Genomic DNA, 14,636 nt, shown 5'->3' with positions numbered 1-14,636 from the left:
GTTTTTAAACTAGAATTCCATATGCCAGCGTGACACTACAAAGACTAACTCCTGGGTCAGAGAAGCTAACACATGCTAACGATACCACGGTCCAACGGTACTGTCATCACTGCAGGACGAGCAACAACATCTACACAACACTTCTTTATACAGTACAAAACAATATTGACCAATGAGAGCTCTCCTTTCTCTTTCTCAAAGGACTCCTATTGGTTGTGTTGGAGAATGGTGACCAGTGTTCCAATGGCCTCAGCAGCACATAAAGGATCCTGACACTGTGAGCATGAACCCACCAGAGAAGCTATGGTGGCTTCTAGAATACACATACACACATTCTACTACACACACATGCGACACACACATGCGACACACACACACACACACACACACACACACACACAGCACCTGTTGTGCTGTAGGAAAGCTGCAATGCGGTACATTCACAGACAAAAACAAATTTCCATCCTCTCTTTCACTCTTCAGCCTTCTCCATCTCTCACTCTTTTCCCTCCTTCAATCAGTTTTAAAGCAGGTCACCTCCCCTTTCATGCTGTAAAAGATGACAACAACTGGATGAAAGAGCGAGGGGGATAGGGCTTGTAAACCTCCTTTGACGTGGAGGGGGTCTCTCTCTGCAGACGAGACCTTCCTCCCACAATAGAGTCACGCTGCACACCTCCTTTTGCTCTGTTCACAGTCTCTTTCCCTGTCATTCATGAGGGGCGTGAAAAGTTCTCTCTCCCTCCAATTTCTCTCTCTTACTGTCTTCCCTGTCTCCACCACTCTGCACCTGGTTCTTCCACTCTTCGTGGCTCTCCCTTTTTCCTCCCTCTTCTCCCTCTCTTACATATTTTTCACAGGGCCAATCCCTCTTGGCCTTTCTCTCCCTCATTCTCTTTCTCTCTCCCACTGTTGGCCTTTCCTTCAAACCAGTTTTTCCTCTGCTCACATATTTAAGGAGGACTGTGTTCAAGTAAGAGTCTTCCTCTGGGAGAGTGAAGCCTGCCTGGACCAGCCTTCAGATCCAGAGCTCCACAACAAACCATATGGAACCTCTAATCAGCTTATAGTTCACCAAGCTGCTGCCAATACACACGTGCACACACAAACACACATTGCAATTGTCCAGGTGAGGACTACTGAGATTAAGTTTGTAGACCCCCCGAGAAATCCTCTGTCCTAAGAACCCATAACAACATAGGGCTGGTCTATGGTCAGAACCTAAGAGGATGACTTCTACCTCCGCCGGGACACAAATCGCCCTTCACGGGGGTTAAGGACGGGGAGGGGGTGTTACCATGGTAACCACGGGGTGAGCCGGGGGCCACAGGAGGGGTCCGTTGGTGGAATGTGAGGGAAACCAGCGGGGCTTCCCCCAAAGCTGGAGGAAGTCAGGGCAGAGAGGAGAGAAGAGGGGGAGGGAGAGGAACAGAGGGGGTTACTGAACCTAACGCTAATGCCCCCGTAGAGGGCTTGGCGGGCACTAATCAAATTTAGAGAGCCTATTCAGAGGGGATCATCTGAATAATGGGCGACTTTATTCCTGCTGATAGGCTCAAGTGCTGTGGTCAACAATCTCCTGGTACGGCTGGAGCCAGTGGAGTGAAGACGTATGGCTGGCGACAAGCCTTACATGAAGTGTTATACGAGTTGATCCCTGCCTAAACATATCAATACTGAGATGGAACTCACAACCAGAGAACATGGCTGAAGGATCTTCTCAAGATCCGGTTCTCTCTAGTGCTTCCTTGTCCCCTCACCCAATGGCACGCAGACACCCAAACCGCTGTCCACAGTCCCTTATTGATGACGTCACCGCACCCATGCCCACCTGACAATCGATGAGCTGCTCCTCCATGTCCATGTCCTCCTGGTTGGGCTGGAGGGCGGAGCTTAGCGTGGCGCGGGTGCTGAGCAGCCAATGGTCGAGCTCCTCGGCCTCGTTGTGGTAACGCTGCAGCGCCTGCTCCTGCCGCTGTTCCTCCAGTTGCTCGCTCAGACGCTCCTGCAGGGGGCGCCGCCACACACACACACACACAGTTAGGGGAGGAGACGGAGAAGGTTCTGGATGTAGGCTGTAGCTCTGGTCTCCCAGTTGAGCGGTCGGCTTACTGGGGGACTCACAGACAGAGCTTAGATCTTCGTCGACAATGCTGATCGTTTTGGGTTGGCCCAGATAGGGTATTGATAGTGTAAAGACCATGGTAGCCGCCGCTTTGATAAGGTTATGAGGCGGGGCCCTGGAAAGGCTTGCTCAACTGACCATCCGGCACAGTTCGAATCCCCCCCCACTTATGGTGGGGTTGAGAGGCCCGAGGCCTACAGGGGGTGTCTGCTGTCCGGGGCCAGGCGGGCCATGGCGGGGCCACCCACCTCCAGAAGCTGCCTCTTCCCAGAGGCCTTCATGCGGATGGTGGCCATCCTCTCCCCCAGCACGGTGAGGGTGGACTGCAGGGCCAGCTGGTCCCCGGGGTCGCCGCCGTCACTGTCGCTGTCCAGCCCCCCCTCGCAGCACAGCTCCTCGGAGAAGCAGGTCTGGAGCTCCCCGATCTCGTCCTGCAGCATCAGGATCTCATCCATCACAGCCTGGGGGTGGCGGGGCAGGGGAGAGGAGGAGGAGGAGGAGGAAGGGGAGTTGGAAGGGAGGGGAAGTTGGGGGGGGGGCAGGGGAGAGGAGGGAGGGAGGTAGGGAGGGAGGTAGGGGGGACGTGGGGATAGGAGGATGGTGAGGAGGAAGTGATGAGTGGAAGATCATACAAAAGGAGAGACGAGGCGGAGGGAGAGAGGGGCAGGCATGAGAGAGAAAGAGAAACCAAGCATTAAGAAGGAGATGGTTGGGGGGGGGAGAAGGAGTAGGTGGGTGGTAGGGAGGTTCAAAAGGAGAACTTATTTTTGGCTACAGCGGTTCACTGTTCTCGTGCGGCACGTGAACCTCGGCACACACTGCTGCATTGCTCTACTGTTGGTATGGCAACAAGGAACACTGCCCGGGACTGTGTGTCCAGTGTCATTTACAGACCTCTCAATCTCACACTTTATTGCTCCACTGCTAAGTTTATCATCCTGATAGTTTGGAGGCTATTTCCTCATCCAGGTGAATTCATACCACTCTTCCACCTCAATTCTACTCCAATTCTGTCTTTCTCTTTCTTTCTTAATCTGTAGCACACTCCGCCTTTCCTTGCGTACCTGGTGGGCAGCCATCTGGCTCTCCGGGCTCTTCTGTGCCTCCAGGCCCTCGTTGAGCGCCGCCTCGATGGACTCCATCTTGGTGGAGATGGACTGGAGGGACTCCTGGTAGTGCTGCTGGCGTTCCAGGGCCTCGTACAGGGACTTCTGCTTCTCACTGATCTGAGGGGAGAGAGACGGAGGGAGAGAAGGAGATGTTCAATCCCAATGCCAAGGCTGAACATGCCAACGAGAGTCGCTTGTAGAAGATGCTGAATGTGTGTGTCAACACAGTTTGTGTTTCAGGGTCAGTTGGTTTCCTGGTTGTGTGCTCCGGGGGTGTTGGTGTCGAGCGAGCGTACCACGTTCTTCAAGGTTTCCCAAGAGCGCTGCAGGTCATCCAGGTTGGCAGCTGCGCTGGTTTCCAGAGACGGGTCATACAGCTCCTGGAGAGGAGCTCTGCTCAGAGGGGCCCGACCCTACACCACATGACAGGACACTGTTTATGAGTGTGTGACAGAGAGAGAGAGAGAGAGAGAGAGAGAGAGAGAGAGAGAGAGAGAGAGAGAGAGAGAGAGAGAGAGAGAGAGAGAGAGAGAGAGAGAGAGAGAGAGAGAGAGAGAGAGAGAGAGAGAGAGAGAGAGAGAGAGAGAGAGAGAGAGAGAGAGAGAGAGAGAGAGAGAGAGAGAGAGAGAGAGAGAGAGAGAGAGAGAGAGAGAGAGAGAGAGAGAGAGAGAGAGAGAGAGAGAGAGAGAGAGAGAGAGAGAGAGAGAGACAGAGAGAGAGAGAGAGAGAGAGAGAGAGAGCGAGAGAGAGAGAGAGAGAGAGAGAGAGCGAGAGCGAGAGCGAGAGCGAGAGAGAGAGCGAGAGCGAGAGAGAGTGTGTGTCTGGGAAGGGTGTGTGTGTGTTATTTGTGTGAGCTGTGCACTGTGGCGTCTGAGGAGTCTACAGAGTGAAGGGGTAATTGCTTTGATTGCTAATGTACTGTAAAAAAAAAAAAAAACACACCACATCTTCAAGTCTGCTAATGTACTGTAAATATCTCCACAACTTGAAGTCATTTCAAACTATAAAGACACATTCTTCTGCACCCAAATATTTATAGAGAAGATATTTAACAGTTAGTCTGTTCTCAGTGTTTATCATTGCTGCCAGATAGCAAAACCAAAATACCTAGAACTACACTTATGTTATTAAGTATATATATATACAGTCTGATTAGTGTCAAAAGTAACCTTCAAAATCTACAGATCTGATGAGCGGTGTACATTATTTAGTTTGCGATAAAACACACGCTAACACACACAATTGTTTGGCATCCCTCACTCGCACACACAATGAAACTCCCATCTCTGTGCTGGCTCTGTCTTTGGTCTGTGTGGGATGTTTCCACTGCAGACGACTGAGTTACAGTCCCATGAGTGCATCTCTCTCTACCTCTCCTCACTCTTTCCTAGTTCAAATTTCAATCCATATGTAACAAGTACTAGTCTACATTGCAATTCTATGAACCTGTTCCTCTTGACAATCCATAGAGCGCCATATAAACCAATAATAATGATATAAACCTTTAATTAACACTGTTAGTCCTAACATATATTAACTAATATTCTTTGCAACATCAACAAGACACCTAAAACCGTACAAATTTCAATATAGTTAATAATTTAAGAAATAATTCATTTACCTAACACTCTAAAACTCTTCCTTGTGTGTTCTGTCTCGAACTTTCATTTCTGTCCTCCTCCCCCAGCGTTTTAAAGTCTGCTCCTACGACCTGCCTGCATGACACTGCCAACACTGAACCACAGGAGAGTCTGCTGTCTACTAGACTGGGAACATGGAGGTCTGTCATTCTATGCTGTGCTTGACTTGGCTGACGACATGCTAAGCTAGCACAGCTATGCTAGCTTTGTCCATGACGCTCACTACTGCATTACCCTGATAAGCGGTACAACAGCTGGTTAGCCAAAGCAGGCAAATGCTGGTATAAGCGTGGAGAGGAGGGCATGTTTGGGGGAGGGTGGGGGGGGAGGATAGTCAACGGTGTCGTTGGTTACAGTGAAAGGATCATACTGCATGGATGGTAGTGATGGTAGTGGGGGCGAGGTGTCAAGGAGGATGAGGGGGATGAGTTGAGGGGTTTGGGATGATGCGGTACCTGGTTAAGGGGGGTGTCAGCGTTAGCCCCCGGGGAGGGGGAGCGGCAGGCAGGGGGGGAGGAGACCTCACTGTTGGTGCCCTCCTCCCCGGACTCCTCCGTCACGGGGGAGAGGAGCGTGTGACAGCGGCCCGCCGTCATCTGGCCACGTGAGCACACACACAGGTGCAAACAAACCCACACACAGATAAGGAGAGAAAGGAACAAAACAAAGGAGGACCCGTCCAGAGAAAGAAAGAGAGAGAGACAGAGAGAGAAAGAAAAAGAATGAAAGAAAGAAAGAAAGAAAGAGAGAAAGAAAGAGACGGGGGAAGAGAGAGAGACAGGGGGCAGAGAGAAGACCATATAAGCATTAGTAAGGTCGTGAAGGGTTTGAGGCTGGGTCTGGCAGAGTGGGCACACTGCTAATTGATTATAAAGCTGGGGGAGGTCATTAAATACCATGGAAGAGAAATACGATCATGTGAGGAGAACGGACAGAAGACACCACAAAGCTTTTACAGTAGCTTTAGAGCACAGACACCAGCGTAACTATGTGCTTTAGCAGAGTTGGTTTGGGCAATGGTTGACCCACAAGGACTTTACAGGATACGTCAGGGGAAAGGAATGACTCCTGGCGGGAAGTATGACACGCACACACACACACACACACACACCAGCAGCAGTGTTTGAAGCCTTGTGTGCATGAAGCACCCGCATGTTTGTGCATCTGTACGAGTGTGTGTGTCTGTCTTCCTTAATGTTTTTGTTCCCACAGAAGCGTTCACAAAAAAACTCAAATGACAGTTTCCTTTTGACCCAGCCTACTAAACACAGACGCTGTGGTCTCAACCCACTGGGGACGGGTTGAGTAGAGACCAGTAGAGACACTATAACAGTATTTCAGCCTACTCTGGGACTGCAGCTGGCTCTGCTGTATGCAGCACAGTGGCCTGGCCTGCATGGCCTGCCTGCATGAGTATAAAGAGACAGGAGGGACAGGGCTGAAATGCAAGCTGAACTCCATTGGGGCTGCAGTGAGAGAAGGCCTTGTTACAAATCCCTCTCATTCCTGCTTCTCCTCCAGGCTCCATGATGCAACTCTAGGCAATGTCCTGAACCCGCATGCTGGTGTGTGTGTGTGTGTGTGTCTGCTCTCACAGCAGTGCTAGAAAAGTTATGCAGCAATTTGTACCACTAACATGCTTGTAGGGACCTACTTTGTGCAGAAATATAAAAAGGTCTGTACTCATTTTGTACAGCGATACAAACACACAGACACACACACACGCTACAATATCCTGTTTCCTGAAGCAGTGGGACCAACAGCAGCATACACAGCCAGAGTGGGCCAGGGCGAACACAGCACAGAGAGAAGAGGGATGAGCAGAGAGCGTGGAGACATGTGACTACAGAAGTCTGCACAAGGAGACATGTGACTACAGAAGTCTGCACAAGGAGACATGTGACTACAGAAGTCTGCACAAGGAGACATGTGACTACAGAGGTCTGCACAAGGAGACATGTGACTACAGAAGTCTGCACAAGGAGACATGTGACTACAGAGGTCTGCACAAGGAGACATGTGACTACAGATGTCTGCACAAGGAGACATGTGACTACAGAAGTCTGCACAAGGAGACATGCGACTACAGAAGTCTGCACAAGGAGACATGTGACTACAGAAGTCTGCACAAGGAGACATGTGACTACAGAAGTCTGCACAAGGAGACATGTGACTACAGAAGTCTGCACAAGGAGACATGTGACTACAGAAGTCTGCACAAGGAGACATGTGACTACAGAGGTCTGCACAAGGAGACATGTGACTACAGAAGTCTGCACAAGGAGACATGTGACTACAGAGGTCTGCACAAGGAGACATGTGACTATAGAGGTCTGCACAAGGAGACATGTGACTATAGAGGTCTGCACAAGGAGACATGTGACTATAGAGGTCTGCTCAGAGAGAGAAGTGACTATAGAGGTCTGCTCAGAGAGAGAAGTGACTATAGAGGTCTGCTCAGAGAGAGAAGTGACTATAGAGGTCTGCTCAGAGAGAGAAGTGACTATAGAGGTCTGCTCAGAGAGAGAAGTGACTATAGAGGTCTACACAGGGAGTGGTACGCAAGACAGGTACGAAGACCCAGACAGACAACAGCTGCAGGAGCATGACAGGATGCAAGAGCAGCCGAGACGAGACCAGCGCAGACACAGACACGGTTCAGCATGCAGTGGGGCTGAGGTGGAAGACACAGACAGAGAACGCGCAAAATGGAAATGACATGATGGGACAGCATGACAGGCAGAGGAGAGGTATCAGGCTCGGTATCGACTTCACAGTGGGCTGGCAGGAAGCCATGCAGAGACACATGCAGGGGTCAGGTGGACAAGGAGCACAGGAAGAGGGGTGGTAGTACAGACACACACACACACCCTCACCATTCTATTTAAGAGTTGGGGTGGGGTGGGATGGGGTGGGATGGGGGGTGAAGGTCCTTAAACTGAGAGAAGCCTAGAGGGTCTCACCATGACAACAGAGGGGTGTGCGGCGGGCGTCTGCTTGGCGGGCGGCGGGAGCTCCTCGTCGCTGAGCTCGTCCACGCCGTCCGACAGGCCGTCCACCTCGCTGACCGTCAGCAGCATGGTGGCGTGCTTGGCCTTCACCGTCAGCATCTTACACTTGGAGTGGAGCGAGGCGATCTGCTCCTGGTAGCCCCGGATCTTCAGTGCCAGCCCCTGTCAAAACATGAGCACCCCCGGGTCAGCCCCGACGTAGTACGGTCCACAATGGGAAATCAATACGGCCTGGGTGGGTGAAGTCCCTGAGAATGGGGGTGCTTTCAGCGTTGGATGCGGTGTGAGGGAGAGTACCGGCGCGCGAGGAGTAAGTGGAGCGAGCGCATTTCTCTTCTCGGTCTCTCTGGCTGGCTGGCAGTCTCTGTGTGTTTGTGTGTGTGCGGGAGAGAATAGCGCTGGGTCTGTCACTGTGACACACACACACACACACAGTGGACTGTCTATGAGCCAATCAGAGTAGCGGAGAGGCGGGCGAGTCACGGCAGCAGCTAGCTCGATAGGCAGGATGTTTGGTCGAGAGAGAGAGAGAGAGAGAGAGAGAGACTAACTGAATAAATTCAAATCTCTCCTCCACTCTCAACCAAACACAAAGGGAGTCGAGAGAGGCAGGAAGTGATCTCACAGCTCCCCCTCCTTCCTCCACTTCCTTCCTCCAATCCTGAAGAAGATTCCTTACAACAAAAGAGGTTGGGGGAAAGGGTGACAGAGAGGGTGTCAGATTACTGCCTTGTTATGGCATTGAGGGAAGGCTCCTCCTCTCTCTCCCGCCCCTCTCCTTCCTTCCCTCTCCTTCTCTCTCTCTCTCTCTCTCTACCAGATGGCCAATGCACCGATAATCAGGTCATGTGACTAAGTGGGGCAGTGGACCTGCAGCTAACAACTCAGCTTATTCAACCAGTAACAACTCAAACAACAAACACACACTGCCAGCCAGCCAAACCCTCGCTCTGCACACAGAGAGAGAGAGAGAGAGAGAGAGAGAGAGAGACGGGTGTGTTTGTTGGGGAGGAGGAGGAGGGGGGGGGGGCTGTAAATACCAGCAATCAAGCAAGAATGTGTCTGGGGTCCAACCTTTATCTCTCTCTCTCTCTTTATCTCTGTTGCTCGCTCTTTTCCACCCTCTCTCTCTCATTCTCTCTCTCCCTCTCTCTCTGCGGGAGTGATCAAACACACACTCAGCAAGCTAACACCACAGTGTACGGCTCGGGACTTGAAAGCTGCAGGCAACGGATGCTGCAGTCAGCTGAAGTGGAACTCCTCTGCATCAGCCCCCCTTCCTACGGTACATCTACTATGAGAATGCAAATCAGGCAGCACAAGAAGTTTGTTTTAGACTGAGAGAGACAGCCACCTTCCTGTGCACCATTGTTCACCGTTCAGCTGAGCCCTTCAATAACTTCTGTACCAACCGACTTGGTTCATCTCAAGGTCTGGAAGAAACTAGAACTGTCTTTCATGGAAAGAAGCTGACTTGGTTATCATAGTGATGCCTGAGGATGTGTTTGTGTGCCGCCGTTGTGCTGTTCTGCAAGTCGGTGTGAGCGCGCACACACACACACACGTTACCTTTAGTGGAAATTCATAGAGAAAGATGATTATGCGCACAGGAAATATGAGTCATTGCAGACATCAAATAAGTTCTCTCTCTTTCTTTCTCTCTCTCTCTCTATTATATCTCCATCAGCAGAACACTTTGAAGCTGAAGTGGGTGACCCAATTGTAAAATCCATGAAAAGACATTTAAATTGCACGTTAATTTCCCTAGACGTAATAGCTTATGGGCTGGGTAGGACCACAAGACTGTGTTGAGGCGACTGCTTAGTTTGGTGTTGAGGTTAGGGACGCCATGAGTCTCAAACAGCCGTTTCAAGCCTGAAAGCGGGTAACAATTGGGAGATGCTATTTCTTCTAATGAGGAATTTTGGCAAGTGAAGAGAATGATACTAGCTTCACATATAAATGGCTAAACAAACTGGCTTTCTACTGTTTATATTGACCTCCCCGCCACCCCCCCCCAACCCCACCACAGAGTGTTCGGTACACTGTGTAATGTCAGCATGTCTGACCTCAACTGACCAGGTTTACGATGCTCCTGTGCCATTTGCCAACAACAGCCAGCACATATGAAGAACAGATATGACATTGTCTCATTAATCATGACCTGGGTTACATTGCAAGTGTGTTTGTGTGCTTTAATAGTGCTTCTTTGATCGTATGTGTGTGTGTCTGACCTCATGGTGGTGTATCTGGGCCTGCAGCTCCTGGATGTTGCTGGTTGAGACGGGCCGGTCCTGGATGATGCGGTGTGCCTCCTCTATCAGCCTCTGCAGGTTCTTCACTTCCTGTTCGTACTGCTCGTACTGCACCACAGCCTCCTGGGAAAACGGGATTGAAACACTTCCTCAGACCACAAGCTTTCTCACCGCTCTCATACAGACAGACAGACGCATTTTCACATCATCCTGATTTCCATCCAAACGTCTTTATTTCTTTGCATGTCATTTGGTTATTGCCGTTATTCTGTCATTGACTCGTTCTGCTTCAACAGGATTTGCCATGCGCGTGGCGCCCTCTAGTGTACCTGCAGGATGTTGCACTGCTGGATGGTGGTGTGCTGCAGCTGGCTGGCCTCCTGCTGCAGGCTCTGGGCCGTCCTGCAGATGGGCAGGCTGGCCATTACCTCCTCTGGCAGCCGGAGGGCGCTCTGGCACTGCTGCAGCGTCTGCACCTGCTGCTTGAAGCCCTCCATCTCCACCAACACACGCTGTGGGAGCAGAGGAAGACGGGGGTTGCGGGGGGAGGAGAGGAGGAAGGGATGCCTTCACAGTTGCTGCGTGTGTGTGTGTGTGTGTACCTGTCTGTGAGTGAGCTGCTCTCTGAGGCTGAGCCGGGCCAGGTCTGGAGACGTGAGTGTGACCTGAGCCTGGTCTAGACTGGCATGCAGGCTCTTCACCTCCGACTCCAGACGCACCATGTCCTGCAGAGAGAGAAGAAGAAGAAGAAGAGTTGGCAAGGTCATTGTTCTGGGCCCCAAGAATGTAGGACTTCTAACATAATTCAGCCCTTAATATGTTGCGCTGCCTGCTGCATGTCAACCAGATTGAGATCAGATTATATCAAGAGGGGAATGTGGGTGTAATGGCATACAATGGCCACCTGGGGACACTGTGGTCTCACACTACTCAGAGTACATTTACATTTATTCATTTAGCAGACGCTTTTATCCAAAGCGACTTCCAAGAGAGAGCAAAAGAGCATAGGTCACTGATCATAACAACGAGATAGTCCCAAACATTGCAAGCATCCAAAACATGAAGCATACATTGTGAAAAAGCTAAACAAGTGCCAAAAGGGAAGACCCATAAGACCCATGTAGTTATACAAGTTACAAATTCAAACAACATGAACCACAAAAGTGCAGGACAGTACCTGTAAAAGAACAATCAACAGTAAAATATTACACAGCAAGTACAAGACTTAACTTTGTTATATCTAACCTACAATAGCAACAAGTCACTCAATAAGAGTCATAGTGATCCTGGAGGAAACTAACAAGTCCAGCCAAGCAAGTTCTAAGTGCCGTTGTACTCCCGGAACAAGTGCGTCTTGAGCCTTTTCTTGAAGGTGGGGAGACAGTCAGTGTCCCTGATGGAGGTGGGGAGCTGGTTCCACCATTGGGGCGCCAGGCAGGAGAAGAGCTTGTGTTGGGACCGGGCAGTCTTGAGCGGTGGGACCACCAGGCGGTTGTCTGAAGAAGACCGTAGGTGACGGGTGGGGGTGTAAGGTTGCAGGAGAGACTTGATGTAGATGGGTGCAGTCCCGTTCACTGCTCGGAAGGTCAGTACCAGGGTCTTGAATCTGATACGGGCGTTGATGGGTAGCCAGTGGAGGGAGATGAGGAGCGGGGTAACATGGGAGCGTCTGGGTAGATTGTAGACCAGGCGGGCCGCTGCATTCTGAGTCCTCTGAAGAGGGCGGGTTGCACATGCTGGGAGACCAGCGAGCAGCGAGTTGCAGTAGTCCAACTTGGAGAGGACCAGTGCTTGGACTAGCAGCTGGGTGGAGTGCTCAGACAGGTATCTCCTGATCTTTCGGATGTTGTAGAGGGTGAATCTACAAGACCGGGAGACTGCGGCGATGTGGGCCGTGAAGGAGAGCTCGTCATCCATTGTAACCCCAAGGTTCCTGGCAGAGGATGAGGGGGTCACCGTCGCAGATCCCAGGGGGATTGACAGGTCGTGGGAGATGGAGGGTTTAGCCGGGATGATGAGAAGTTCTGTTTTGGCGAGGTTCAGCTGGAGGTGGTGCTCGGTCATCCAGGCGGAGATGTCTGCGAGGCAGGCCTAGTAGTGGACCCCCCCTCCCAAACATTCCCTCATTCAAATGACTGGAATTTCCTTTATTTATTGGGCCAGGAGTTACACCTCAATAACAAAAACACAATGGCTTCTAATAATAGAGGAGGTCTATGACAGGAGCCAGACTAAAGGCCCACAGGGGTGTTGTTGTTCCTCATGGCCCACAGTACCCTGGTGTTCCAGGGGTGTTGGGCCTGGGGGACCAGGTGTGTTACCTTGGCGGCGTCCTGCAGGCTCTGCAGGCGTGTCCTGGCCCTCTGCTGCAGCTCCTGGGTTCGTCGGCTCAGGTGAGACACCTGCTGGCTCCACCCCTCAGTCTGTAGCACCTCCCCCAGCTGCCCCTCCCTTTCTCCCATGGCCTCCAGGTCACCGTGGAGACCGCGGCACTCGCGCAGCAACGCCTGTTGCCGTGGTCATGTGGTCAACGTTGATGTGAAGAGGGATGAAAACACAGAAATCAAACATCGGCAGTGTGTACTTTACAACTTCTTGCTGAGGAGTCCCAGTGAGATGGTCTAATCAACCGGATCGGCTGTAGATTAAGTCACTGAGATGATGAACCCACCTGGTGGGCTCTGATTTGCTCCTGCAGCTGAGAGGCGGTACTCCAGACGATCTGGCCAGTGACTAGGGCTTCAGCTTTCTCTGCCCATGCCAGGAGGAACACCTTCATGCCCTTATACTCCTCCCACTGCCGCTCTGCCTGCTCGGGAGGGAGGGGGGGGGGGGGGGTGAGGAAAAGAAGGGAACTCACTGAGAACATGGATGGGCTTTTGGAGACCACTGTGTTCAAATAAAGAAAGAAAATAAACGTTTCTACAGTACAGTACGTTGGTGTGACTATGTTGATGGAGCCCAAGAACCAGCCTCTACATATAAAGGTATCCTTTAATCACAACAGCTTGTTTCAAATGAAGATGATCCTAGGTTGACTGCAGGCTGAGTGTGGATAGATGGATGGATGGAGGATAGATGGATGGAGGGATGGCGTATCGGTCACCTTCTTCAGCCGGCTGGCCCTGTCCTGGGCCTGCCGCATGGTCTGGCGCTGAGACTCTGCCAGTCTGGCCAGGCCGTCAGCCAGCTGTTTACACAGCAGAGGGTTCTGCTCCCCAAACTCCTGCACCGCCGTGCCCAGCTCTGCCAGGGAGCGAGCGCAGCCCACACACTCCTCATACAGACCCTGGGAAGAAGGAGGGGTGGGCAGATTGAGAGAGGGACAAAAGGAGGGTATGGAAAGGAAAGAACAGGTGGAGGAAGGGAATTGACAGAGAGGAAGGGGATGGAAAAGAGAAAGAGGGGAGTAGGGGAAGGGGAGGACATGGAGGCGTACAGAGGAAGGGGGTGGGTGGGAGGTAGGGTGGATTGTGGACAGTGTGAGAGGGAGAGAGCAGGAGTGGGTGGGGGGAAGGGTTGAGTGAAGAGGGAGTTGAGAGGGGGCCCATGAATGGAGATAAAGGGGGATTGCGGGGGGGAGGATCCAAAAAAGGGTTGGAGAGAGACGGGAACAAGTGAACGGTAAACGTCGGCAAACAGCTCACCCCATGTGGCTAACTGTATCTGTTTGAAGTGAAGATAAAACATTTTCACCAAACATACGGACAGAGGCCCCAAAAGAGACAGGCCTTAAGGAGAGGATACAGGGAAGGAAGGAGACAGGGGAGAGGGAGAGGAGGGGGGTCAAATCCCATCTGGAATATTTCTCAGGAAAGTGGGTCAGTCTTGAAGAGAAGGGGGGAGTTCAAGACTTCAAACAACCCACATGCCACAGGCACACACACACACACCATGCACACACACATCAGTCATTAACCTCGAGGTCTGTCAAATAAACAGTGGGCTTTGGCTGGGGTTAATTGCATGGTAATGAGTCTATCAGCTGGGCTCCTCGTTTACCTTGGTGAGATCCTTGGCCTGCTCCAGGTCAGAAGCCTTCTCTCCCAGCTTCAGGGAAATGTTCTTCAGCTTGCCCTCCATCTCCTGCAGTCTGGAGATGAAATCCTCCTTCACGTCTCTGGTCTGCTGGACCTCTCTCTCCCTCGCCTGGACCTGACACAGTCACAGAGAGGAGACAGAAAATGTGGTACCGGATCTACAGATTCATCTTTAAACAGTAGGCAATGGGAACCAGATTTGGACACCCTCTGGTAAACCGATGGGAAGATCCGGGGGTGGGGGGTACCTGGTCCTCAGCCGATCCCAGGGCGAGAGCCACTTCGGCCAGCTGCATGCTGAGCTCTGAGGGCAGGGCGGCTTGGAGGTCCTGGTACTTGTTCTGCTGCAGCTCCGCCATGCGCTCCACGCTCTGGCGCCTACTGATGACCTCACCGTGGGCCGTCTGCATGAGCGGGTGGGAAGTTATTACTTACTGAAGGCTGTGAGAGTATGTA

At 51.7% G+C, this 14,636-nt stretch overlaps 1 protein-coding gene across 2 annotated transcripts in view; it reads right to left on the bottom strand.

The window, feature by feature from the left end:
- syne1a (spectrin repeat containing, nuclear envelope 1a) overlaps positions 1–14,636 on the bottom strand; it is a 104,783-nt gene that overhangs the window by 28,488 nt on the left and 61,659 nt on the right. For both annotated transcript variants that reach the window (XM_084700846.1, XM_084700845.1), the window contains exons 86-99: positions 14,429–14,584; positions 14,143–14,295; positions 13,247–13,429; positions 12,812–12,949; positions 12,462–12,647; positions 10,743–10,865; positions 10,470–10,652; positions 10,120–10,263; positions 7,838–8,047; positions 5,330–5,470; positions 3,531–3,647; positions 3,190–3,351; positions 2,374–2,586; positions 1,832–2,005 (exon numbers count right to left, since the gene is read on the bottom strand). In XM_084700846.1, the coding sequence (XP_084556972.1) occupies positions 1,832–2,005; positions 2,374–2,586; positions 3,190–3,351; positions 3,531–3,647; positions 5,330–5,470; positions 7,838–8,047; positions 10,120–10,263; positions 10,470–10,652; positions 10,743–10,865; positions 12,462–12,647; positions 12,812–12,949; positions 13,247–13,429; positions 14,143–14,295; positions 14,429–14,584 (2,283 nt within the window). The remainder of the gene's footprint in view (positions 1–1,831; positions 2,006–2,373; positions 2,587–3,189; positions 3,352–3,530; positions 3,648–5,329; positions 5,471–7,837; positions 8,048–10,119; positions 10,264–10,469; positions 10,653–10,742; positions 10,866–12,461; positions 12,648–12,811; positions 12,950–13,246; positions 13,430–14,142; positions 14,296–14,428; positions 14,585–14,636) is intronic.

The sequence above is a fragment of the Hypomesus nipponensis genome, chromosome 6, assembly GCF_054491055.1.
Source record: "Hypomesus nipponensis isolate SF chromosome 6, ASM5449105v1, whole genome shotgun sequence".
Classification (NCBI taxonomy): Eukaryota; Metazoa; Chordata; class Actinopteri; order Osmeriformes; family Osmeridae; genus Hypomesus; species Hypomesus nipponensis.
Note: the sequence above shows the minus strand (reverse complement) of the source record. Positions and strands in the feature narration are given on the sequence as shown.